The sequence below is a fragment of the Mauremys reevesii genome, linkage group 7 (assembly GCF_016161935.1).
Source record: "Mauremys reevesii isolate NIE-2019 linkage group 7, ASM1616193v1, whole genome shotgun sequence".
Lineage (NCBI taxonomy): Eukaryota > Metazoa > Chordata > Testudines > Geoemydidae > Mauremys > Mauremys reevesii.
The window spans coordinates 4,479,535-4,507,145 of record NC_052629.1 but is presented as its reverse complement, the minus strand read 5'-3'; the positions used below and the strand labels follow the sequence as shown (position 1 = coordinate 4,507,145).

General features: G+C 51.0%; 1 protein-coding gene across 2 annotated transcripts; it reads right to left on the bottom strand.

The window, feature by feature from the left end:
* Positions 1–27,533, bottom strand: AS3MT (arsenite methyltransferase). Of its 2 annotated transcripts, none has more exons than XR_005583005.1 (11): positions 27,406–27,533; positions 26,679–26,719; positions 22,611–22,738; positions 21,602–21,752; positions 20,530–20,666; positions 19,062–19,131; positions 17,749–17,830; positions 14,812–14,943; positions 12,363–12,505; positions 11,575–11,777; positions 1–320 (listed from the first exon to the last, which is right to left on the bottom strand). XR_005583005.1 is itself a non-coding variant. In XM_039482240.1 (11 exons), coding segments are annotated over exons 1-11 (1,113 nt in total). In that variant the 5' UTR covers positions 27,407–27,529; the 3' UTR covers positions 1–221. The 2 variants fall into 2 exon arrangements, 1 of the variants encoding a protein (XP_039338174.1); XM_039482240.1 differs by having other exon boundaries at positions 11,575–11,703; positions 27,406–27,529.
* Positions 27,534–27,611: the final 78 nt, after the last annotated feature.

The following is a 27,611-nucleotide window of genomic DNA, read 5'->3' as shown; positions in this document are numbered from 1 at the left end:
TCTTCTGATTGCAGCCATGCACCAGGGCAGGAACCCGGGTGACAGCTGGGGTTTATTTCATCTCATTCCGCAGTACCTGTGCAGTGCTGTGAAGCCGTGAAATGCTCAGCTTCGTTACCCCCGCTATTAATTTTTAATTGCTGTTCAGCGATGAGTAACAAAAACAGCTCTGATTCTTCAGCCTCTGCTCTCCTGGCTCCTGCTGCTAGATACTCAGCTTTTCAGCAGCACCCTTTGGGGCCACAGCAGCCCGCTGGCTTGGGAGCAAGGTCCTTTGCTTCCAGATGCTCCACTAATTGGAACGGATCAACGATCTTCTCCTGTAGCAAGGAAACAAACACAGCACCAAATCAGATTTGAAGGGGCCGGAAAGGCCGCCACTGCCAGGCGGTTTTCCCCGGCGCTGGGAGGAGGGCTGTGAATTCCTGGGAATCTCCCCATTTTCCCCACCATCATGGAGCCCCCACCAAGTATTGCTATCGCCCTTTCTCTGGCTGAGCAGGACTGGATTGGACCCCTTGCTGCACTCATCCAGCCCCCTCTTCAACTGGCTGGCGAGCTCACACCCGAGACCCTTCCTGCCATCCTGTTCCCACAGCTTTTTAACATGGATCTGATTGTTGGGCACCCACAGAACCACCTCCCTCTTCGTTCCCCTCCCACTCCTCTTAAAGCCACACATCTTCCTCTGAGCCTCGCAACAGCTGCCCCACCAGCACAGGGTGAGTCACAAACATCAGCCCCAGGGGCCCAGCTGCAGGGATTTTGTGCCAGTGAGCTAGTTGGCTGGCGGGCTGTATGCTCCTGTGGGCAGGGACTGTGTCAGCCGTGCTGTAGCGTACAACTCCGAGGACACTGTCAGCAACCAGACAAACCGTAACGCTGCTACCTCAACCTGGACTGTGACTGCATCAGTGCTCGAGCTAAGCAGGCTGGGGTGAGGTCAGTCCATAGATGGGTGCCCTCCAAGCATCAGCCACAGCGGTGGTGGTGCGTCAGTAACTGGCACTCTTCCCTCTCCCATACTCACTTCTCACTGGAGCATATGGGACTGCCAGCCAATCCTATTGTGGGTAACTGCACCCCGCATATTTCAGCAGCCTTGCTGATTCTACTGGGTACAACCACCTGTTCTGCTGCCTGTCCTGCACCATCACAGGGGACTGCTCAGATCCTTATGTGGCCTGCAGCGTTCCACCCCAGAGGTAGCTGCATGGGCAATGGGAGCCCCATGAGGATGGAGCATGCGATGCTGCACAGCCTATTGGCAGCTCTGTCAATCAACGATGACTCCCTCCAAATCCGACTGTTCAGATTCCCCCCTTGGAGAAGTGCCCCAGACCACAGCAACGTGCAGGGCTGAGCCAAACCCACAGTGCTCTCTTTCGGTGCACAGAGGGGAATCCAGTCCCAGTAGGAACAGGAGAGGCGCTGGGGGAAGTTTGACTCAGCAGGAAGGAAGCGGGAAGCCAAACTAACATCAGCCACTGCCATGTAGGTGCTAAGCTCCCAGTCACTTGCAATAGCCCCCTGAGAGGAGAGGGGTCTCAGTCAAGGGAACATTACTAGGCCACAGGGCTGAAGGTATTTGAATTCTTCACCCACCACGTGGGCCAGAGTTAGGGTGCTGGAGAAAGCTGATTGGTTTGGAGAGCTCAGCCCGGCGGCTCAGGCACCAGTCCACCCCCCGGGACCCCTGCCCCATCCAACCCCCCGCGTTCCTTAACGCCACCCCGCCACCCCAGGGACCCCTGCCCCATCCACCCCCCTTCCCTGTACCCTGACTGCCCCCCGCTGTCCCATCCAACCCCTCCTCTCATTCCTGATGGCCCCCCCGGGACCCCGACCCCCTCCCAACACCCCTTCTCTCTGTCCCCTGACTGCCCCTGGAAACCTTGCCCCTGACTGCCTCCTACCGCCCCATCCAACCCCTGCTCCTTTCTGACTGCCCCACCGGGACCCTTGCCCCTATTCAATCCCCCTGTTCCCTGCCCTCTGACCCCCCCCAACCCCTATCCACCCCTGAACTCCCCTGCCCTCTCTCCAACACCCCCTCCCTGCCCCCTCCGGAGCCGGGGGCATGGGGCCGGGACAGGAGTCGCGCGGCTGGGAGGCAGGGACGGAGCCGGAGGGCCGCGGCCGGAGCCGGGAGCCCCGGGACAGGGCAGGAGTCGCGTGGCCGGAGCCCAGAGACGCGGGGCCGGAGGATGTGGCGGGAGCCGGGCGGCCGGAGCCAGGCGGAGCTGGGGAGGGCCGCAGCCAGAGCCACGCAGCCAGAGATGGAGCCGGGCAGCCGGGGCCGCCGCTGCGCCCGGACCCGCACTGCTGGAGCCCAGCTGCGTGGCACCACAGCAGGAGTCGGGCGGCTGGAGCCAGGCCGGGCCGGAGCTGGGGGCCGTGTCCGGAGCCGTTCATCTGGGTAGGTGGGGTTGCGGCCGCCACCATGCCTGGACCCGCACTACCACAGCAAGAGCCGGGCGGCCGGGGGGACACGGCTGGAGCTGGGCGGCCGGGGCCGTGGGGCCGGGCAGGGCCGCGGGCTGGAGATGGGAAGGGCCACGGCTGGAGACTGACGGCCAGGGAGGGCCACGGCCGGAGCCGGGCGGGCGGGGACGCGGCCAGAGCCAGGCAGCCGGGGCCAGGCAGGGCCGCGGCCGGAGACCAGCCGGGACGCACGGCCCTCCTCGTTCCCTCTACCCCTACGTCAGCTTCGTCTTCTTGGGCCTGAGCGGGAAGCCCGCTTGCTTCTCAGCCCTCCCAGGCTTCCTGCGCAAACAGCTGATTCGCGGGAAGCAGGGCGGGAGGAGAAGCAGGGCGGAGCATTCATGGGAGGAGGAGGAGGCAGAGCTGAGGTGAGCTGGGGCCGCAGCAGGGAGCGCTTGTTAAATTGAAATGCCCTTTTAGAACCAGTTGTCCCACACGGGACAACCGGTTCTAAAAGGGCTTCTAAATTTAACAACTGGTTCCTGCAAACCGGTGCGAACCGGCTGCAGCTCACCACTGCTCCTGGAAAGAAATCCACAAAGAACCCCCCTCCCCCCCACACGCTGTCCTTAGCTGGGGCTCCTGGGGCATGATACCTGCACCCAGTTACAGATGGTCTGCGGGGCTCTGCTTTGCTTGCTTGCCACGAAGAGGCAGAGAAACAAAAAAATGTGCCTGTGCCTGTGCCTTTAAGAAACAACTCCATCACCCGTGCCAAATGCAGCAAGGTCAGCGATTATGAAGCCCCCAGTCCCTTGAGCACATTCCTTTCTGCAAAGGGCCTATCTTTCCCCTCCGATAAGCCCCGCAGCCTATCAGCCACCTGCATCAGCTCTCCAATTCACTGGAATATTTTCAGTGCTGTGCACGAGATCCAGCCTCCTATGCTCTCAGGGGGAAGCTGGAAGGTTTTTAATGGTCCAGCCTGTCATTCCCAAGCGTGATGAATGTGACAGAGCCTTTCACAGGATGCCAAGGAAATTCCAGTCCCCAGGGCATCATCGTTTTCTTTTTTTTTAAACCCAGTCTGGCCTTAACAGAGATAGGAATCTACAGCAGGGCTACAACGCACACTCAGGGCAAATGGAAAGGGCTCCACTTAGGAAGGAACAATCAGTTTCACACATACAGAATAGGAAGAGACTGTCTAGGAAGGAGAATGGCAGAAAGGGATCTAGGGGTTATAGTGGACCACAAGCTAAATATGAGTCAACAGTGTGATGCTGTTGCAAAAAAAGCAAACCTGATTCTGGGATGCATTAACAGGTGTGTTGTGAGCAAGACACGAGAAGTCATTCTTCCACTCTACTCTGCGCTGGTCAGGCCTCAGCTGGAGTATTGTGTCCAGTTCTGGGCACTGCATTTCAAGAAAGATGTGGAGAAATTGGAGAGGGTCCAGAGAAGAGCAACAAGAATGATTAAAGTCTAGAGAACATGACCTATGAAGAAAGGCTGAAAGAATTGGGTTTGTTTAGTTTGGAAAAGAGAAGACAGAGGGGACATGATAGCAGTTTTCAGGTATCTAAAAGGGCGTCGTCAGGAGGAGGGAGAAAACTTGTTCACCATAGCCTCTAAGAATAGAGCAAGAAGCAATGGGCTTAAATTGCAGCAAGGGAGATTTAGGTTGGACATTAGGAAAAAGTTCCTAACTGTCAGGGTGGTTAAACACTGGAATAAACTGCCTAGGGAGGTTGTGGAATCTCCATCCCTGGAGATATTTAAGAGTAGGTTAGAGAAATGTCTATCAGGGATGGTCTAGACAGTATTTGGTCCTGCCCGAGGGCAGGGGACTGGACTCGATGCCCTCTCGAGGTCCCTTCCAGCCCTACAATCTATGAATGGATCATCGGGGTCAGATGGTTCTGAAGGGGCTGAAAGGCAAGGTCAGGGGAGCTCCCACAAAGGTGTGTAAGGTCAGAAGCACAGTCTAGTGGTTAGAACCAGGGACTGGTAAGGAAAATATCTGGTACTATTCCCACCTCTGCAGCCACGTGACCTGAGGCAAGCTGCTGCCCCATTCTGTGCCTCAGTTTCCCCATCTGTACAAATGGAGGTGGTGCAACTCACCCTTCTCCCAAGAACCGTACGAGGGTTAATTCACGTTTGTACAGCGCTCAGACAGTCATGGACGGGAGTCTCCAGAACTGCAAAGTACAGGGGGGTTGAGTTTCAGAGGCACCAAAAGTCCATGAGAGTTGGGTGCTTGACTCTCATCTGTGCCTCTGAGAATCTCCCCCCAGCTCCCTACAAACAGTTTGTTTCAGAAGACTGGAAAGTCACCCACTTGGTGCTCAGCTCAAAACAAATGAACCCTGGGTGAACAAATTCAGGGAGCGTCAGGCTGGGGAGCTCACTTTGCTAAAAAGAAAACTGCTGGAGTGTATTTATGGAGAGAATCATGAACACCCCTGCTCCTCAGCCCACTCATGCTAACACCTCCGGGATGGTTTAATTGGCCTTTCAAGCAAGCTAAGGGGCTTCAGAAAGAGTTAATAAACAGCAGTGAAGAAGGGCCCAGCAGCTCTAATTTACTGGCCTTCCCAAGAGTCTGACTGTGTCTGGCACAAGAAACTACTAAGGAAACAACAGCCTCGCAATCAGCATGTCCATAGTGGAGCACTTTGCCCACATTTACTCACACCGCTCCCGCGGCAAGGAGCAGCAAAGCCTTGGTAGGGATGAGACAGAAGAGAGAATTGCTGCCTCTCTGCCTACAGAGGTTACCCACAGGGGCTGCACTGGCACCAGCCCTGCTTAACGAACCGGATTCATCCTCAGGGCCATGCCATTGACTGCGTCAGATCATGGGAGCTCTTGGGCCCAAGCTGTGAGGTGCTGAAATCTGAGCCAGAACTAAAGGAGGACTGGACTTTTATACAGATAACTACATGATCCAGTTATTAATTGCTGCCCACTAAAACAGACTAGACCTGGCAAATTCCTACGGACATTTGCACATTAACGGCTATTTACGTTTGCGACAACCAGACGGGGTTTGTGAGAAACTACAGAGGAGCCAAACAAAGTGTATAGCATTTCATACTGCAGATCCCTTGCGGCGTCTGGGGATCAGGACCCTCAAATACGATAGCACTGCTCTTGCAGGGAGCGGGCCAGTAAGATGGCAGAAGAGGGGCGTTGTTTCTAAACGATGGGTATGTCTACATCGCAATCAGGAATGTGGCTGCAGCCCGTGTAGACATACCCAAGTAGCTTTAACCCAGCTAACTCATGTCCCAAGAGCAGTGAAGCCGGGCGGCACAAGCCCACCAGGGACCCGGAGTACTTACTCAGGCAGTGAGCCTGTGCTGAAATCTGTGCTGCTGTGGTTCCACTGCTACTGGCACTCCCTCCAGCTAGATTAAAGCTGCTGAAGTATGTCTACACATGCTGCTGCAATCACCGCTCTGACTGCAGCGCAGACAGAAACAAGGAAGTGTATCAGCAGAGGGCTGGCTGGCACCAATTGGCCCCAGCCTGCAGGCATCAGCACCCTGGGGGTTAACAAGTGCTGACTCATTGGCCCATCAGTCGCCGAGGGGAGAGAGCTAGGGTTAGAGACAGAGACGCTAAGGGAAGAAACCCTGGGGCCAGCCCAGGCTGGGGAGAAAGTTTACGCAGGGGTTGATGCGGCATTATTTTTGCAATTACCTTGTTACTAACCCAGACTATAAGAGGGGTGATGCCTTTCTCGCTCTCTGCTGAACGTGCAGCTGTTGCATATAGGGACTGAAAACAAGACAAGCTGCAAAGCCAGTGTCCCGCTCCCCACAACACTCTTGGCAGTTTCAGTAGCCTCCCCTCCAATAGACTGAAAACATCCAGAGAAAAGCAATGGTAGTTGTGACTGATGGGACCTATCTAATGACTTGATGGAGCAGTGAACAGTTATAGGCACCACAGGGCAGATTCTAGGGGCAGGACAGCAGGCCCCCCCAGGTGTCAATTTCCTGGCAATACTGCCACACAGCTGTGTCACTGGGCTTTTTTCCCCCTCCTCTGCTCTGATTGGCTGGCCATTTTTGCTCCACCCTTATTGGCTGGTCATTTTTTCTTCTTTTGGCTTGGCTGGTGGGAGGGTGCTGTTGACAAAAGTGTTTTCCGGGTGATAAAACAGTGAGAGCTCCTCCTGCAACAGGGCTTTGAATATTACTATGGTGAGATTAAGGGCAAAATTCTGTACCAAACTCTGGGCGAGGAGACCCCGTCTCCATGCAGAGCCACACGGATGCAGGGGTCTGGCCATACAGAGCTGACGGCATAAGCAAGGCCTAAGATCATTTAGGCAAGACAGGAGAAGAGATTTCCCTGACACACAACGCAGGGGATAGCAATCATCAATCCATCTATCCGTATTTTGACAGCATTCCATATTGCTAGGAAAATTAACGAAGCAGAACGGAAGGACCTGCAAAGGAGGCAGGGTGCTCTCTGAGCTAACTGAGCTCAAAATTAAGGGTTTGTTTAAAAAAATAAATTAATAAAAGACAATCGGTTAAATATTTCCACAGAGCTCCTGGCCTGCAGTTCTTTACACCACGAACCCCGATACGGTCCCTGCCCTGAAGAGTGAGGTTCAGATCTGCTAGGCACTTAGTGCTCAACTCCCATCGGCTCACCACTCCTGGGGTCAGGCCCTAAATTAAAGAAACCTAAGAAACGATGACAACAAAGGGAGGAAGGTTCCAATGAAGATAGCGTGATTGATATATGCAATGCTTGTGTAACCCTTCTGCCAGGTGGAGCCAGCTGCAATAAGGGCTGGGTTCAGTATCTAGGGGTTCCTTTTCAACAATACAACAGAAAACCGGCTCGAGCCCCCACCCAGTGACCTGGGACAATTACACACCACCCCCTGGGCACCTTTAAGAGGCAATACTTCCCCTCTCGCAAGCACAGAGTCTGAGGGTAGCAAACACTTTTAATAAGAGGAGGGAAGTAACAGCATTAATTTGGGAAAACACTACAACTAGGGCTCATAAACATAAACCATCAGCCCTCAGTCCAGCAACCCAAAAGTCCATATAACGAGGCCGTCCCATCTCTGCACCCCACTCACAGTTGCTGTCCTTGGCCAGTGCCGCTCCAGAATTCAGAGGTTCATCCGCAGAGTTCACCTCCCACCCTGGGTGGAAGGCACGGGGGGTTAGGAGGCACCCTTACATGCTCCCCTGCTCAGGCACTCACTCGTCACCCCAACAGCCGATTGCTGCACCTCTCTGTGGGGCTCAGTTCTGGCCCTCTCCACCAGCCACCCAGCTGGCCACTCGCCAAGATGTCTTCACGGCCCTCTTAATACAGCTCTCAGTGATTACAACTGTTAATGGGGGAGCCTCACTGCTGGTGCACACTGGGCAGCCTCTTGCAATACACACACTGTCCCAAAGTAAGTAATACTTAGACCTAAGTATCAGTGATTTCAGCTCTGCAGTGTAACAAGACTCTCAACTGAGTCTAAATTAGCTATTTTATTATACCGTGGTGAGAGGAAGGGTCAAATGGTGTCTAGGACCATTAAACAGGGCCCACCCCACCAGGTACAATTACCTGTCCCCATCCTCTCTCAACTCACTGGGCTTTGGAACCCATGTCCCCTGCCTAGCGAGTGCCGTTCAGCTGAGGGTGAGTCCCTCCATCGGGGTTTGCCAGGTACAGTTCTGCTGTGAACCTCAAGGCCCTGCTCTGCTGGTGAACGGGCCCCTTTGCTCTAAGTGCCCAATGGCAGGTCGTTATAGGGAGGACAGAGCCTACAGAACATCACTGCAAATAAACCTCCCTCCAGTACAGCTCTTCATCTGAAAAACATCTCCTGCTTGGAGAATGACAAGAGCATTCTCCCTTCCCCCAGCACACACAAGGCCACACTTCTAGGACACACAGCTGCTTGGCTTTATCATCTTCCCCTATCAATTATTCCCATTTCACGGACTCATGGCAAGTCTAAGGACTCGTCAGCCCATCTGCAGGCTGAAGGGAAGGTGACAGGAGGAGAAGAGCAGTTTCCAGCAGATAAAGCAGCTCTAAGCTGTGGAGTCAGGGTTGGCAGGCTAGGGTCAGCCTCCCATGGAGCAAGCTGGATATGCATCTGCATGGGGTGTGGGTGAGGCAGCGAGCTGGCCTTCAGGAATGGAAGAACATGCTGCAAAAAACCAGCACATGCTAACCCTAAATTAACAACAGCCTCCTACATGGGGACACATGTTACTGGGGAATTGGCCTCTCAGCTCCCTCTCCCTAGTCAGAGCTCCAGAAAAGTCTCCTTGTGCTGCCCTGTGCTTCCCATCTGACAGCATGAGGAGTGGGGATGGGGGGGGGGGGGTCCCTCACTCCAGATCAGCACTCTGATTTCCCCCTCCCCGCAGCTCAGAGATGTACATTAGCATCTGGCAAAGCATCCCAGTTTCACACGCTCATAAACATTTCTCCTTAAGGATCCCAAGCTGCCATCACAGTCTTAATTCCTGTACTTAAACCTCTTTCACTATTAACTCTTCAGGCTTTAAAAGGCACATTCAAACGCATGAGGATCTTACAGTCTGTAGAGCTGCTTTAGCCCAAATGGATCCCGAAGCACTTTGCAAACTGCAGCTGATACAGATGATATGCATGGAGCCAGAGGGGGGGGGTAGTAGCAGCTCAGTGGTTTGAGCATTGGCCTACTAAACCCAGGGTTGTGAGTTCAATCCTTGAGGGGGCCATTTAGGGATCTGGGGCAAAAATCTGTCAGGGATGGTACTTGGTCCTGCTGTGAAGGCAGGGAACTAGACTCAATGACCTTTCAAGGTCCCTTCCAGCTCTATGAGATAGGCACATCTCCATATATTAGTTCAGCCACCTCTGGTCAGGAGGGAAGGGGCAGATGTGCAATAGCACTAGATTATAATTTAGGACAGGAAGTGAATGCTGTAGCCAACTGAAATTACAGTGGGAATTTTGCAAGGTAGACTGTGATTAACTCACCATACAGAGGTTAACACCCTGGTACTTTGGAAAAATTCCTTGGCTTCTGTGAAGCATTATTAGTCAGGACCTTGAGTTTATTAGCATCTCCAGCAGCACAGCACCCCCTAGCACCAAGTTTCAGCATTGAGACAGCAAACCCCTACCACTAGGCTAGGTCATAGGGTCCACACTGAGAGGGAAGCGCTCCTCCAGCTGAGTCACCAGCATTCCTTCCTACAGCAAGAGATAATCGCAGGGATTTCTATCTCCTTCCCTCATGAGCCCAAATCATCACTGGGGTAACTCCCTTGAGGGGTCCTGGGAGCTGTGTTTACTCTAGTTCCAGGGAGCATCGATAATGCAATTCAGCAAGGAAGCCGTAACACTGTCTGCACATTCAACGGCAGTGGCAGAACAGCAAGGATTGAATGCTGCTCAGCCGGAAGCAGCTCCTCTCTGCTCACAGGCACCCTCTGGCTCCTGCCAAAACAAAGAGGATTCCCAGTCCTGGCTTTACACACATGCCAAGAGCTCTCTGCCCGTCCCACCAGCCACTGCCACAGAGGCTGATGCTTCCTAAGTTGAATCACAGCACTTTATTTATGCTGGCTGGAGCTCAGATTCGATCAAAGGAGGCATAATGCCAGCACCCCCCCTGCCAAGGCCATGGATGGCAGACAGGCTTAGGCTGTGTTTGCTTAAGAGTCGCTACTGCACTCCCCAGGCTGTACAGAGCAGACATGTGTCTGCTTCTGGGCAAACCACCCACCTTCCCAAGAGGTCCCTGTGTTGGCAGGCTCAGTGGAGTGGCAGGGAATGAACCTTGGAAAAAATCCCTCCGGTCCCTAGAAGGGCTCCTTCAAGTCACACCAAAGTCTGTGCTGGACCTGCTCAGTGGAGAACAGCAGGGATCAGGGCTGCCAGGCTGGCATCTCTCCCCAGCCCTGAATTCTGGATTGAAAAGAGATGCCTTGTCTGAGCCAGGTCTGCCAGAGAGAAGTCATTCTTTGATGTCCACAGCACCCTTCAACAGGGGGTCTCAGATAATTCAACCACAACCTCCTCCGAGGTCTGGAAACAAAGTCCTGGAGAGAAAAAACAACTAGTCCAAGGCCACAGTGTGGGTCAGCGGCAGTGCCGGGTGGAGAAGCCAGAACTCCCGTCTTCCAATAATGCCTCTCCTCAGACGGCCCATCAGGGAAAAGTCAGCTTACGGTCTAGAGCTATCTAGGATGCAGTTATGAGCTGTACCAACATTCTGTGACACCTTCTGTTCCAGAACATCCCAGAGTGCTTTGCAACTTCGACTGATGTGCAAAGTAAGCCTATGGGGATTCCTTCCTCCGCCACTGAAATGCAACCATCTCTGGGGCAGAATGTGGCTGCCAGTAAAAAGCCCAAGAAACAATACACAAGAACTGATGGAAATGAAGCATGTTGTATCCAATGTATGTAGCAGGGGAAAAAGTAAGGAACTGTATGGGGGAGCAGGATCAAATTGACTGGGGTCAAGACCCCCAGCCATGTTAAAAGGGCCATGAGAGGATCTTTAATGGCCCATGAGGCCAGGATCTCAGTTTTACATCTTATATAATTAGACAGACACACCTGGAATAAATTATTTTGTTTGTACAGGGATGGAGCAAATTGTATTTCATTTGCACACACCTCCCCCACATCCTAATCCATCAGACCCTGTGCAGCTTCAAACCACTGCTCTGCGTTCGCCAGAGTGGGGTTAGCCCTGCTTATCACCAGAGAAGCTGACGCCGCGCCTTGCTCCTACCAGACTTTGCTTTGGAGACCTGCCTTAGCTAACTGGGTTGCTGTAGGGCTCTGCATGGCCACACCTGAGCTGGGAAGGGCCCCACATCCAGACATGGGACAGCGAGGGAGGAGGGGGGAAAATTTGGGAGTTGGTTTGGCCCAGCTCTGCTCTGAGCTGGTCCCAGTTTGCCAGGAGCTGGACATCCAATGGGACCAGCTGACGCCATGAACTCTCCCCACTACCAGCCTCCATTCAGACCTCAACTGCATTATTCACTGGCACATGTCATATGAAGCAGGGACGCTGAAGCCAGGAAAATCTGCCCATGTGGCATGAACAGGGAGACCTTAGGTATAGCAGCCACCCAGCTTGTCACTAACCTTTACTTTTGCAGGACAACAGCCCCCAGGTGCCCTCCCTGCAGCCAGTCGGATCAGGAACTCCTCGGCAAACCTGGAGCTCCGTAAAATGGCTGCAGTTTCTGCATCCACTTCCACAACCTCCCCTTCCTGGGAAACAGAGGGGGCGTCACACACAGCCGAGAAGAACGCGGCAGGACCCAGCACCCACCGCACGGCCAGCTCTGTAGTGAGACAGGGAGCAGGCTGGGGGGCACGTGCGTTTGCAATGCTGAAGGGAAGCCATCGAAGCAGGAGCCCCCAGTGCAGCAGCTCTGCAAATAACCCCACTGACCACCCACAGTCACTTTGGGATCTAGTTCAGAATCACGCTGCTTCTTTTCCCCAGGAGCCTCCCTTGATCTGCCCCAATCAAAACCACAGGCCTGGCCTCTCTACTCCCCTCCCCATTCATCCTGTGCTGGCCTCTTCTCGGTCCCATCACACAAACTTGCTGCTAGTGGCGCAAGAGCCTTCTTCTCTGCAGCTCCCGCCATCTGGAACAGCCACCCCACGTCTGGCCATCCTCTCTCCATTCCCTGCCACTCTTCCCCTGTGTTGAGTGTTTCTACGGTACAGGATGCTGCTCGATAAAGCTGCATTGCTGTATATAGGACCTGAGCAGCAGGCGGTGCCATGCTGCAATCACAGAGTGCAGAAAGGGAAGTATAAGCAAAGCCACGAGCTCTGGGCTTGGAGATCCAGTGCGGAGGTGCAGTAAAGCTGACACAGGCATGGCGATTAACTACGCCTGGGGGGCTTCCCTGTACCTTGAATGTGAAATTGGCATCAAATTCCAGCTCTTTCTCATGCCCGGTGATCCCGCCGTTGTAAATAACCTGGCACCGCTCGGCCGGGCCTTTCTTGGGTACTTTGAAGAGACGGAAAGTTGCAGAGACAAACTGACAGTCACCTGAAAGCAAAACACCAGGTGATCTTACATTGTTTAGTTCAGCATTAACCCACCTCTCCCAGCACCACAGTAATGAAGCATCTTCTCAGCACTGCAGGATTTCTCCACCCAGCACCTCTGGGAGTCTGGCAATATCATTGTCCCCTTTTTACAGATGGGGAAACTGAGGTACAGAGTGAGGCAGTGATTTGCCATTGGTCATCTGATGAAACTGTGGCAGAGGTGGGATCAGTGCCCATCTCTCCCAGGTCACAGTCTAGGGCAGTGGTCTCCAAACTTTTTATGCCTCAAATCACTTTTTTAATTTAAGGGCAACCCAGGATCTACCCCGCCCCTTCCCCAAGGCCCCGCCCCACTCAATCCATCCCCCCAACTCTCCATCGCTCGCTCTCCCCCCACTCTCACTCACGTTCACCAGGTTGCGGCAGGGGGTTGGGGTTCAGGAGGGGGTGTGGGCTCCAGGCTGGGGCCAAGGGGTTTGCAGTGTGGGAGGGGGCTCTGGACTGAGCCTGGGGCAAGGGGTAGGGGTGCAGGAGGGGGTGAGGTAGATTGCAAGCTCTGGGAGGGACTTTGGGTGCAGGAGGAGGTGGGCTCTGGGAGGGGGCTCAGGGCTGGGGGTTGGGGTGCAGGCTCTGGAAGGGGGCTCCAGGCTGGGGTTTGGGGTACAGGAGGGGGTTTGGGGTGCTGACTCTGGGAGGGGGCTCAGGGCTGGGGTTTGGGGTACAGGAGGGGTTTGGGGTGCACTTACTGCAGGCGGCTCCCGGGCGGTGGTGTAGCAAGGCTAAGGCAGACTTCCTGCCTGCCCTGGCCCCACGCTGTTCCCAGAAGGGGCCAACGCACCCCTGTGGCCTGGCAAGTGGGAAGATTCCATGGTGCTGCCCCTCTCTGCCTGTACCACCCCCTCAGCTCCCATTGGCTACAGTTCCCCATTCCCGGCCAATGGGAGCTACCGGGGCAGTGCTTGCAGGCAGGAGCAGCATAAGACCCCTGCCCTTTCTCTCCCCCTCTCCCACCACTGAGCCGCAGGGCTGCGCTGGCCGCTTCCGGGAGCGGTGTGGGGCCGGGGCAGGGAGGGAGCGAGCCTGCCTTAGCAGCAGCCCCGCTACACCACCACTGATCACGATCAACTGGGAGAGTCTCTAGGATCGACCAGCTGATCGCAATCGACTGGTTGGTGATCACAGGTCTAGGGCCTGAACTGTATATAACAGTGATGGCAGAGTAGTGAGAAAGCTGCTATGCAACTCAAGTGCTTCTAAGGGTACATCTGCACAGCCGCTGGAGGTGTCATTTCCAGCTCAGGGAGATGAGCATACACCAACTACACACAGCTGTGGTGGGACAGACGAGCCACCTGAGTACACACCTAGAGTCTTGGAGGGGATCGTACTCCAGCGGCAAGCCTCACGCATCAGTACCATTGTTCATTAAACTCCAGTCACTTAATTCTTACTGTTGGTGATGTGTGAGAGGGAAACCACCCCATGTGACTCTCAGATCCCAGGCTAAGTTTGCAGGGCTAGCAGCTAGAAAAGCCAGGAGTTTTGATCTGGAATCACTGACCCCCCCAAACATGGCCCTCATGATAGGTCCCACTTGTCAGAGAATGGAATTAAACTTTAAAAAGCGACCACATTCCATTCCACACCTGGCTGAGTTCCACTGAGGGCTGGAGTGATCCCTACCTGCCTCTCAGGGGTGCTGAGAGGCAGAACTGCTGCCTGGAAGGTGATCTGAGATCCTAGGACAAAGGGTGCTGTGGAAGGGCAAACTTGTTGCTAAAGACAAACAGCACATTGCTCTGGTTCATTCTGTGCTTTCTCACAGCCGTATTATGGACTGGAGTATTTAGTCTTTTCTATTCTTGGGCTGGAAAAAAAAAAAAAGCCCCAATTGTCTCTTTTCTACATTTACATTTCCTATTGCCCACAGCAAGGGCTAGTCTCGGTGCTATCAAACAAAGTCAAGGCTCGTTGGGGCTGTGGTCAATGGCGCGCTCCCCGCTCAAGCATTGTTCACTTGCTGCAGACGACGGCACACGTAGATTGCAAGCTCTGCGGGGCAGGGACCGCCTTTTTATTTTGTGTTTTTACAGAGCCAAATGCAGTGGGGGCCCTGGTCCATCAGTGGGGCTTCCGGGGTATGTCTGCATTGCAGCTGGGAATGTGCTTTCCGGCCCTGGTAGACAGACTCTTGCTACCTGAGGCTACACCACTTTGCTTTATCCTAGAGCAGGACCATGGAACCCCAGCCCGTACTTCTAGGGTGGACCAGGGATCAATGCTCTGCCCATGGCACTCACTCACCGACGACACTCTCCAGTTCCTTGTTATTGATGGTTATTCGGCTGGCGGTCACCAAGCGTGGTGGGCAGAATCCAACTTCCTCAGCAATTCTGTAGAGGTCCTTCCACCACAGGGCTCCTCCCAGGCACTCGCCTAGGATCACAGAGTAATTACACACATCGTGCAGCCAGCCACGCCAGGGCACAGTGAGCGGCACACAGGCTGCCGTCAGGTTTTTAATAGGGCTGTCGATTAATCGCAGTTAACTCATTCAATTAACTCAAAAAAATTATTTGTGATTAATCAGAGTTTTAATCGCACTGTTAAACAATAGAATACCAATTGAAAGTTATTAAATATTTTGGATGTTCTTCTACATTTTCATATACATTGTATTCTGTGTTGTAACTGAAATCACAGTGTATATTATTTTTTATTATAAATATTTGCACTATAAAAATGATAAAAGAAATCGTATTTTTCAGTTCACCTCATACAAGTACTGTAGTGCAATCTGTCGTGAAAGTGCAATTTACAAATGTAGATTTTTTTTGTAACATAACTGCACTCAAAAACAAAACAATGTAAAACTTCAGAGCCTACAAGTCCACTCAGTCCTACGTCTTGTTCAGCCAATTGCTAAGAAAAACAAGTTTGTTTACATTTGCAAGAGATAATGCTGCCCTCTTCTTATTTGCAATGACACCAGAAAGTGAGAACAGGCACTTTTATAGCCAGCACTGCAAGGTATATAGGTACCAGATATGCTAAACATTTGTACGCCCCTTCATGCTTCGGCCATCATTCCAGAAGACATGCTTCCTGTAGTAAGATGAAGCCCTGAAATATAACCTCTTGTGTCAGAGGCCCAGTCTGAGGCCTGAAGCCTGAACCAAAGTATGTTGGGGGAGAGATAGCTCAGTGGTTTGAGCATTGGCCTGCTAAGCCCAGGGTTGTGAGTTCAATCCTTGAGGGGGCCACTTAGGGATCTGGGGCAAAAACTGGTCCTGTTAGTGAAGGCAGGGGGCTGGACTCGATGACCTTTCAAGGTCCCTTCCAGTTCTAGGAGATTGGTATATCTCTAATTATTATTATTTTTTTTTCCCCAGGCATTGCTAAGCAAAAGCTGGGCTGTGAGCCAGAGGCAGGCCTCACTCACAGAAGTGGCGAGAAGAGGAACTTGTGCCAAGATGACATTAGGACACTCCACAGACATAACAAGGAATAGGCAGGTGCGTCTAAAAGACAGGACAGCATGATGGATAGATCTGTTTTTCTGAAACAACATGATCAAAGGGGCGACAGCACCTAATGAGCCAAGGGGCTGTACCTCAATACATCAGTAGGGATGAGTAATCTGTCCTGTAACTGTATAAAAGTAGGTCCCGGAGTGCGCATCTTTGTCCAGCCTAGGGGGCAGTGGAGTGTCCCGCCACTGACTGATCCGTGTCCATTGCCAGGGGGCACATATTCGTAGTATGTCCTGTAGAGTCTATAGGAAACTATTACTGTGCTTCATTTGACAATAAACCTGGCTCGGGTTCCTTCGTAACTTACTAGAGTCTGTGGTCTTTGGGGGTTCTCTCAGGGCTTGCTGTCTCAGCTATCTGCGCAGAGCTGGGGCAGCATACAGAGGGAACACGCATGCAGCCGACTGTTATCATCATCGAACAAGAGCAAAGCACCACACTGGTAGCTACCGACAACATTTCCATGCTCGTGACGTTTGTTAAAAAAATAATGCATTAATTAAATTTGTGACTGAACTCCTTGGGGGAGAACTGTATGTCTCCTGCTCTGTTTTACCCGCATTCTGACATACATTTAATGTTATAGCAACCTCGGATGATGACCCAGCACATGTTCATTTTAAGAACACTTTCACTGCAGATTTGATAAAACGCAAAGAAGGTACCAATGTGAGATTTCTAAATATAGCTATAGCACTTGACACAAGGTTTAAGACTCTGAAGTGCCTTCCAAAATCTGAGAGGGACGAGGCGTGGAGCATGCTTTGAGAAGTCTTAAAAAGAGCAACAGTCTGATAAGGAAACTTCAGAATCCTAACCACCAAAAAAGAAAATCAACTTCTGCTTGTGGCATCTGACTCATGATGAAAATGAACATGTGTCGGTCCAAACTGCTTTGGATTGTTATTGAGCAGAACCTGTCATCAGCAATGACACGTGTCCCCTGGAATGGTTGAAGCATGAAGACATATGAATCTTTAGCGCATCTGTCACGTAAATATCTTTTGATGCCGGCTACAACAATGCCATGAGAACGCATGTACTCACTTTCAGGTGACACTGTAAACAAGAAGCAGGCAGTATTATCTCCTGCAAATGTAAACAAACTTGTTTGTCTGAGCAACTGGATGAACAAGAAGTAGGACTGAGTGGACTTGCAGGCTCTAAAGTTTTACATTATTTTATTTTTGAATACAGTTTTTTTGTACATAATTCTACATTTGTAAGTTCAACTTTCATGATGAAGAGATTGCACTACAGTATTTGTATTAAGTGAATTGCAAAATACTATTTCTTTTGCTTTTTACAGTGTAAATACTTGTAATAAAAAATAAAATATAAAGTGAGCACTGTGCACTTTGTATTCTGTGTTGTAACTGAAATCAATATATTTTAAAATGCAGAAAACATCCAAAAATATTTAAATAAATGGTATTCTATTATTGTTTGACATAGCGTGATTAATTTTTTTAATCGCTTGACAGCCCTAGTTTTTAAGTGAGCCACAGCACATGATGGGACAAGGCATTCTGGGAAATTCTATCAGTTGTGGGTAGAGATCTCATTCGGGAAAGTTTAAGGTTCCCAGGCACCTCAGACAAGAGGCAGCATGTGGGGAGGGGATCCTTCTAACCAGGTTCCTAACTTCCAGCCTCCAGCTCACACCACTAGTCCTCATTGCTTCAGATCAGGTAAGAAAATCACTCACCCCAGAGGACCCTGTGTTTCCTGATGTCCTCAGGCAGGTCACAGCTGGCATAGACATCGCTGAAATACATCTCTCCACCAGCCTGGAAAAGAGCCATGCTTAGCCACAGCAAGAGCTAAAAATGACACCAGCCCCTGATAAGAGACAGTATTTGCCAGAGAACACAGACAGGGCAGCTCGGCTGGGGCTGACCTTGCCAGCAACGCGATTGTCTAGTCCAGAGCTATTGTGTCTGCCCAAGCATTCCTGGCCAGCACACCCAGACAGCCCAATTAGTCAAGGTCTCCAAGCTAATCAATTAAGAGCAATAACCCCCTCTGCCCCACCACCTTTGGCTCTACCCAGATTAAATTCCACCATCACCCTCATTTCGTTTCATAAGCTGAGTGTGAACATGATGCTCGGGGACGGAGGGGCTGAGATCACAGGCACATTGCAGACAGGTGCTGGGCAAGATTCCCTGACAGCTCTGGCAATACAGCCCAATCCTGCCCTGCAGCACCCGCTGCTGACCCAATCCTGGGGCACCCCCTCAACCTGTCCGTCTGGGCCTCATGGGCAAAGACTTCCAATTGTGAGCTACTAACTATTTGATGGTGGAGAGGACATGAACAAAAGGAGAGCAAGGGAGCAAAGCAGTCACTGGTTCTGACCAATGGTCCATCTAGACCAGTATCCCATCTCTGGCGGTGGCTAGTACCACTGCTTCAGAGGAAGGTGGAAAAATGGACAGTTGCGGAACAATCTGCCTAGAAAGGGAGTCTCTCATCACCTGCTCATCAGTTAGCGGCTGGCTTCTCCTTTCATCATTCATATAAACATCTAACCGTTTCTTGGACTCTGCTAAGCTCTTGACTTCAGTGATACCTTGCAGAACTCATTGTCACAAGGTAACTGATCATTATGCTAAAGGTATTCCAATCTTTAATGTGTTGTTTTTCTGTGTCACTGGTCGCCCCCCTGGGTTATAACCGTAGGAGAACAGATGCCCATTGTTAGTCTGAGTACCTCTATTGCCTCCCTACTGTCATGCTGGGTGAAATCCTGCCAACTTGAAGATAAAGGCAAAACTCCCGCTGACTTCAATGCAGCCAGGATCTCTCCCTCCCTCCCTCCCCCATCTCCCGAGCCCCAGAGTTCTTCATCTCTCCTCATATGGAAGTCTCTCTGGGCCTGTGCTGTGTTTTGCTGCCTGTCTGTGGACCCCTTGCACCCCAAAAGGCAGGATGGGATCCAGTGTTGCTCCCCAAACCCCATCATGATCTCTCTCTCACACATACACACACAGAGCGCATGCCCTGCTCTGGGGTTACCTTTAGCACTCGATAGGCCTCCTGCAGGACTGCTCTCTTATCAGGCGAGAGGTTAATCACGCAGTTTGAGCTAGACAGGAGATAAAAGCTCAGTGAGGCACCAGGAGGAGGAAAGCAATGTGGGTTTTAGTCAGGCTAGAACAAATGGCTAGGCCCGACCTTGCAGCTGGGCAAGGCGGCAGCTTTTGATCTGGAACACTGGCAGGGAGTAACAGATGCCGGACACCTTTCACATCCCCCAAAGGAGACTGGAGGGTCCTCAGCCATCCTTCAGCAAGCCTCAAGGAGTGTTTGCAGAGTCTAGGCTGGCTGATGTGATCTAAATTAGTGATGGAGAAGACCCACCACCCACGCCGAACAGGCTAGGGCAGGAGTGTTGCCTGCAGATCAGTGTATTCCCTAGTACATCATACTATCTGTGTTTAAACCCACACCAAACCCTTGCTCTCGCTATTTGGGGCTGCACGCCTCATTTGAGACCCTGTACTTAAAGGGCCCTTTTCAGGTTAAGAACATCTTCTTAGCTGTGATAATACCAGGGGTGCCATTTCAGATTTGGGGGGGGGGGGAGAAGGGGCCAACTTTAACTGTGATTCCAAGGGCTACTTAGGCACCTGAAAACTCTAGGGTTTTTTTTTTTTGCAGATAATAATTTAGAAATTAGCTGTCAGGCGCACTGTATCTAATTCCTATAGATAAAAAAGAGGATTTAATAAATATTAGACCCACTCAACTCTAATACTAACATGTTCTCACATCTTGTGTCAAGTCACCTAAGGAACACTGGTTAGGTTTAAATTGTAATGTATATTCTTTGTTACTAACTCTTGAATACAACAACTGAAACAATTGTACAAAAATCTAAATTACTTTCTATCACTTTTTTGCAGTTCACCAAGCTTGGAATAGATCATTTAACTTTGGAAACATCCTACTAGGGCAGGGGTGGGCAAACTTTTTGGTCCGAGGGCCACATTGGGGTTGCGAAACAGTATGGAGGGCCGGGTAGGGAACAAATAGCCTGGCCTCCCCAAACACCCTGGCCCCCACCCCCTGTTTGCCCCCTCCCACTTCCCACCTCCTGACTTCCCCCCTCAGAGCCCCCAACCCATCCAACCCCCCCGCTCCTTGTCCCCTGACCACCCCCTCCCAGGACCGCCCCATATCCACCCTGCTCCCTGTCCCGACTGCCCAGACCCCTATCCACACCCCTGCCCCCTGACAAGCCCCCCAGGACTCCCACGCCTATCCAACCCCCTGTTACCTGTCCCCTGACCACCCCCTCGAACCTCCACCCCATCCAACCGCCCCTGCTCCCTGTCCCTGACCACCCCGGGACTCCCCACCCCTATACCACCCCCCTGTTCCCTGACACCCCCCCGCCAGGGACATGATTAACTGATGCACAAGAAACAAGTACCTAACCTATTGTATAGACCCCTGCAGGAGCTCTGAGAATGGTACTCACATAACTATATCATAACTCTCATCTTTAAGGCCAGCATCTCCCAGCTTTTCCATGTAGCCATGGATGAAGTCCACGTTAGGCACCTGGTAGCCAAATTTCTTCATGTGATAGTCAATGTGCTTCTTTGCCACTTCTACCTGGAGGAGGAAAACAAATAAGCAGGCTGTAAACTACATAAACTCTTTAAAGTGTTTCTAAAGTATCTTCCCTTTCATGCGCCAGAGGGCCTACATATTCTCATTAGGGCCCTAAGCATCTCCCTTTATTTCCTCCCAACCCCAGCCATTTTGAGTCCTAGATCATGGCTACCAAATCTCCTGGCCAAAGAAGAACAGGTGGGATTCCTTACAGAGACCAACAAATGGCAAGACCAAGTCTCGTACTGGCCAGGGATACGGTGGGTGGGGAGTGTCTCTATTTGATCAACAAAGCATGGGACTGGCAAAGCTTTTGATCAACGTAAAGCCCAGCAAGGAGCTGTGCACATTGTCTTCACCACAGCAAGCTCTGAGAAGGTAGGGAAGAGACCAGCACTCATAACAGTGTCTCATGCCTGATGGTGCAAGGTATTTTCCCTGAATCCCCACCCCCCCCATACAGGATATCACATGCTGCACGATGGTCTGGAAGGTGGAAGGAGTGAGACAATAAATGACAAAATACATTTACCCCATTTCCACACACAGGTCTTTAACAGGGCTAGAAGAAGCTATGAGTGGGGAAATTACTTCTCTCAGTGACTCTATCAAAGCAGGATTCTCAATGACCAAGCAGCTAAAAAACAATCATTCAGTGCTTTGCATTATGGGTACTTAAACCCGACCCACATGTGCACTACATTAAACCTTGTAGCTTGCATGAAGATAAGATTATTAAAAGCAAATAGCTACGGTTACTACCTGCGTGCAGCTGAACCCCTACACTGGTCCCCATATACCAAAGGATTAACTTTGAACTCTAAGCACCATGCAGTTCCGCCCTGGTGGGAAGAAGTTATTTTTGCTTCCAAAGCTGAGAGCCATGAAGATAAAGACACGGACTTTGATTACCACTATTCAATTCGGAAACATACCTGGGTGTCGGTCATGTCTATTCCAGTGACATGCCCTTTCTCCCCAACTAGTTTACTCAGCATATAGCAATCCCTGCCACTCCCACTCCCCAGATCCAATATCCAACAGGTCTCCAGGCACTCTGGGATCACCAGGCCGCAGCCATAGTACCTAAGGGAAGAAACTCTCAAGATCAGTGATTCTGGAACCACGGAGTCTCACCACACCTCAGCATGCAAGGGAAGGGCATTTTCAGATGGGGCATTTTCAGATGGTGTCATGGAGAGCAAATCATCAGGAACACCCAACTCACGTATGCAGATATGGATTAATTAAGCCTTGCTGCTTATCTCCATTTTATATTGGGCAAACTGAGGCACTCAGATGTGTGATCTGCCCAAAGGCTCTCGGTGAACAAAGAAAATGGCCAAGGAAATCATTTGCTGGTCGAACATCCTGTAGCCAGACCTTGGAGATTAGAGCAAAGGTTTTCACCAGAACATCTAATGGATTTCTGATAGGGGATGTATGAACTATAAGGAGAGTGACAGTTTTATGTCTATTAGCTTATCTTTTCATCTTCAGATTTGAATGGACAGGGTTTATGGGGAGCTTTTTACCTTTAATGTTCTTTCTGTTAATTTTTCCTAACATTTGCTGCTCATTGTAACTTTAAGTTAATGATTTTGTGTGTAGAAATGGTTACTAAGGTTGATTGGAATTAACTGATTCATTTTAAAGCTCCAAAGTGCATTAATTTGTTTCTCTCTCATTAATTTGTTCTCTGCATTAATTTGTTTCTGTCTGCCTCTGCATTTGGCAGGAATTTCTCCTTTGAGCTGGAAACTTCCAGGCCTCAAGGACTGTGGTGGAGGTAGGCTGCCTCCAGCTGGGAAGTTATGAGAGACTTACAAGGATAAACTGGCTACTTTCTTCCCCATTGTATTCTCTGGATAGAATGACTCCGCTGGGCCAAGGCTGTTTTCAGTGAGTGAAGTGCTATTAGAGCATCAATTGTCAATTCTTTACCTTGACACAACATCATCATGGACACACTTCAGAGCCTCCTTTATGAACGTGGGCAAAGGCCTAGCCAAGGTGACACAGGCGTTGGTTTGCAGATCCTCTGATTTCTGCAACTCTTTACCATAATAATCCTGAGATGGAAACATAAAAAGTCTGTATGTCTCCATAGCACACCAGAGCCTACAGAGTCTAGTTACTGCCCTGCTCTCACCCTGGGGTTACTCTTGCTCCTCTTTGCGGGGAGGATGGTCTGCCCCCAGCCTGCAATACTGACAACCCACCTATACAGTAGATGAATCCTCTGGACAATTTCCTCCTCTGACCCTTATAAATTATGAGGTACCATTACTACTACCATTATCCAATCTGCCATTGACAAAACACCAGCCCAAAGATATATATAAATCACAGCAGTACTGATATAGCACTTATACAGCACTTCTTCGCTCTTGATCTCAAAGCACTTTGGATGAATATTATTATCCCTGTTTTGCAGGCAGCAGTCCCCCAAATATCATCTCCCTCAGCTACCTCCTGGTGATTGTTTCTCAGACTTCTAGCAATTTACAGTCATACCTAGCTCCAATGGTCGATAATCTATTCAGATTGATTACTGGGACTTCCCCCCATAACATCAAAGTGCATATTCTATTAATAGATATTCTGTGGGATGGGAAGACCAAAGCCCTACAGCTAGACTTGTTCATGCATTTGCTCTCCATCCTATGCACCACCTTCTGTTTGGAAGTTATTCAAAAGCCCCCACTCCCAGTAACAATGGTGGCTGTATGGAAGACTGTCATTGTGGGAAGCACCAAACCATCACAAGGACCAGCTAGCCAGCCAGCCACCTTGGGCCCTCAACGTCCTAGTGACAATTCCCTGCCCTATGAGGAGTCAGGCAGACAGACTCACATGGCGGTGAGTAAACAGCCCTAAATCCTGAGAAGGGGGTAAGCAAGCCATGCTGACAGGGAAGAGCCCATATCTCAGGGGAACAGGCATGGCAGAACTGAGATGGGAGGGGCATAGAATCATAGAAGTATAGGACCGGAAGGGAATTCGAGAGGTTATCTAGTCCAATCCTCTGCACCCAAGGGAGGGCTACATAATAGCTAGACAATTCCTGACAGGTGTTTGTCTAATCTGTTCTTAAAAACCTCCAATGACGGAGATTCCATAACCTCTCTAGACAATTTGTCCCAGTACTTAACCACCCTGACAATTCGGAAGTTTTTCCTAATGTCCAACCTAATCCTCTCTTCCTGCAACTTAAGCCCATTGCTTCTTGGCCTATCCTCAGATGTTAACAAGAACAATTGTTCACCCTCCTCCTTGTAACAACCTTTTATGTACTTGAAAACTGTTATCATATCCCCTCTCAGTCTTCTCTTCTCCAGACTAAACAAACCCAATTTCTTCAATCTTTAAGAACATAAGAATGGCCATGATGGGTCAGACCAATGGCCCATCCAGTCCAGTATCCTGTCTTCCAACAGTGGCCAATGCCAGGTGCCCAGAGGGAATGAACAGAACAAGAAATCATCCAGTGATTCATCCCGTTGCCCATTCCCAGCTTCTGGCAAACAGAAGCTAGAGACACCTCAGAACATGGTTTTGCATCCCTGTGCATCCTGGCTAATAGCCACTGATGGACCTATCCTCCATGAACTTATCTAGTTCTTTTTTGAACCCTGTTATAATCTTGGCCTTCACCACATGCTCTGGCAAAGAGTTCCACAGGTTGACTGTGGGTTGTGTGAAGAAATACTTCCTTTTGTTTGTTTTAAACCTGCTGGTTAATTTCATTTGGCGACCCTTAGTTCTTGTGTTAGGAGAAGGAGTAAACACCATTTTCTTGTTTATTTGCTCAACACCAATCATGATTTTATAGATCTCTATCATATCCCTCCTTAGTCATCTCTTTTCCAAGACGAAAAGTCCAGTCTTATTAATCTTTCTTCATATGGAAGCTGTTCCATACCCTAAATCATTTTTGTTGCCGTTTTCTGAACCTTTTCCAATTCCAATATATCTTTTTTGAGATTGGTCAACCAGATTTGCAAGCAGTATTCAAGCTGTGGGCATACCATGGATTTATATAGAGGCAATATATTTTCTGTCTTATTTTTTATCCCTTTCCTAATGATTCCCAACATTCTGATAGCATTTTTGACTGCCGCTGGACATTGAGTGGATGTTTTCAGAGCACTATCCACAGTGAGTCCAAGATCTCTTTCTTGAGTGGTAACAGCTAATTTAGACCCCTTCATTTATATGTATAGTTGGGATTATGTTTTCCAGTGTGCATTACTTTGCTCATAGGTCATGTTTTCTAGACCTTTAATCATTTTTGTTGCTCTCCTCTAGATTTTGTCCAATTTGTCCACATCTTTCCTGAAATGTGGCACCCAGAACTGGACACAATACTCCATTGAGGCCTTATCAGCATAGAGTGGAGCAGAAGAATTACTACTCATGTTTTGCTTACAACACTCCTGTTAATACATCCCAGAATAATGTTTGCTTTTTTTGTAACAGAGTTACACTGTTGACTCATATTGTTACACTGTGATCCACTATGACCCCTAGATCGCTTTCTGCAGTACTCCTGCCTAGGCAGTCATTTCCCATTTTGTATGTGTGCAATTCATTGTTCCTTCTTACGTGGAGCACTTTGCATTTGTCTTTATTGAATTTCATCCTATTGACTTCAGACCATTTCTCCAGTTTGTCCAGATCATTTTGAATTTTAATCCTATCCTCCAAAGCAATTGCAACCCCTCCCAGCTTGGTATCGTCCACAAACTTTATAAGTGTACTCTCTATGCCACTATCTAAATCATTGATGAAGATATTGAACAGAACCAGACCTAGGACCGATCCCTGCCAGACCCCACTCAATATGCCCTTCCAGCTTGACTGTGAACCACTGATGATTACTCTCTGGGAACGGTTTTCCAACCAGTTATGCACCCACCTTATAACAACTCCCTCTAGTTTGTATTGTCCTAGTTTGTTTATGAGAGGGTCATGAGAGACGGTATGAAAAACCTTACTAAAGTCAAGATATACCACGTCTATTGCTTTCTCCCTATCTACAAGGCTTGTTACCTTGTCAAAGAAAGCTGTTAGGTTGGCTCGACATGATTTGTTCTTGACAAAGCCATGCTGTTACTTATCCCTTTATCTTCTACCTGTTCCCAAACTGACTATTGATTATTTGTTCTATTATCTTTCTGAGTACTGAAGCTAAGCTGACTGATCTGTAATTTTCCAGGTTGTCCTCACCCTCCTCCCCTTTTTTTTTTTTTTAAATACATGGGCCCTATATTTGCCCTCTTCCAGTCCTCTGGATTCTCTCTTGTCTTCCATGAGTTTTTGAAGATAGTCACTAACGGCCAGTTAGCAACTTGAGTATTCTCGGATGTATTCCATCAGGGAGGGAGCACCCAGGGACTTGGGTCATGGTGGAGGGTATAAGAGGCTTGTGGAGGCTGAGCCTCCCCAAATAGGGCAAGAAATGCTGGATACAGGGCACCTCCCTTTGGAGGCATGCCGGCCCCACTGCCTTTGGAGCGTGACCACCGGAAGCTCCCAAGAAGTGGGGGAGCCACCGGCGCCCAGACTGTGGCCCTGCCGCACTCCACCAGCACTCGGCCTCTTGTCTCCAATACCCTGCCCTCATTCAGCCTCTTCCCCCTGAGGCCTGCCCCCCACCTGCCGCTTGTGCCTTGCCAGGAGAGGGGTTGGAGAGGCGCGAGCAGCAGGCCAAGGGGATCTTGGTGAAGGAGAGGAACAAGCAGGGATAGGAAGAGGTGGAGTGGGGCAGCCTGGGGGAGAAGAGGCCAAGCGGAATCAGAGCAGAAGGAGGGGCCACAGTCCAAGCCCCATTCCCATTTCTAGGGAGCTTCCAGCATTCGCACCCAGCCTCCCCGAACGCAAGAGCAACGCGCTGCCTATGGCTCAGGTGTAATGTGTGAGGGGAGAGGAGGGCAGCTGGAGTCAATGGGGCAAGCTCCAGTGCAGGGTAGGCCCTTGCAGTGCCCTTGCCTTCATCCCAGCTCTTACCTGCACCTCTCTGTAAATCTGATCTCCAGATGGGGCAGCCACTGCAATGAGAACAACCAGAAGCCTGGGTCAGGGGACCTGATGCTACAGTGACGGGCGCCAGCCTCGAGCCCACATAGAGAGTGGCACCAAGCAAGCACCCCTAACTGCCCAGGGGAATGCTGTGCTGGGGGGGACCCCGCAACACCTCCTGGGGGGCAAACCCTTAGCCCGCAAGACAACCCCTCCTCCACCCAGAGAGCCTCCCTCCCTCCCCAGTCCTGCTGGGACCCCCTCCCACCAGAGAGCCTCCCTCCCTCCCCCCACCCTGTCCTGCTGGGACCCCCTCCCACCAGAGAGCCTCCCTCCCCACTCTGTCCTGCTGGGACCCCCTCCCACCAGAGAGCCTCCCTCCCCCAGTTCTGCTGGGACCCCCTCCCACCAGAGACCCTCCCTCCCCCCCCAGTTCTGCTGGGACCCCCTCCCACCAGAGACCCTCCCTGTCCTGCTGGGACCCCCTCCCACCAGAGACCCTCCCTCCCCAGTCCTGCTGGGACCCCTCCCACCAGAGACCCTCCTCCCCTCCCAGTTCTGCTGGGACCCCCTCCCACCAGAGACCCTCCCTCCCCAGTCCTGCTGGGACCCCCTCCCACCAGAGAGCCCCCGCCCCGCCAAGACCCCCCTCCCCGGGCAAAACGGCCCCAGGCGACGCCCCGAGGGCGCGGGCCCCGCCCCCAGCGGCACGTACTGCTCGCAACTGCTGCTGCACTGACGGACAGCGGACTCTGCCCCCGCCCCGCGATAGGGTCAGGGTCGGGCTACGAGGGAGGCGGGACTTCCGCTTCCGGAGGGGGCGGTGCTAGGGAACCCTCCAGGGAGGTACCCGCCCATCTCCCTGCCCCGCCCTCTCTGTGCCCTCACCCCACCCCACCCCCTTCTCAGCCCCACCCCTCT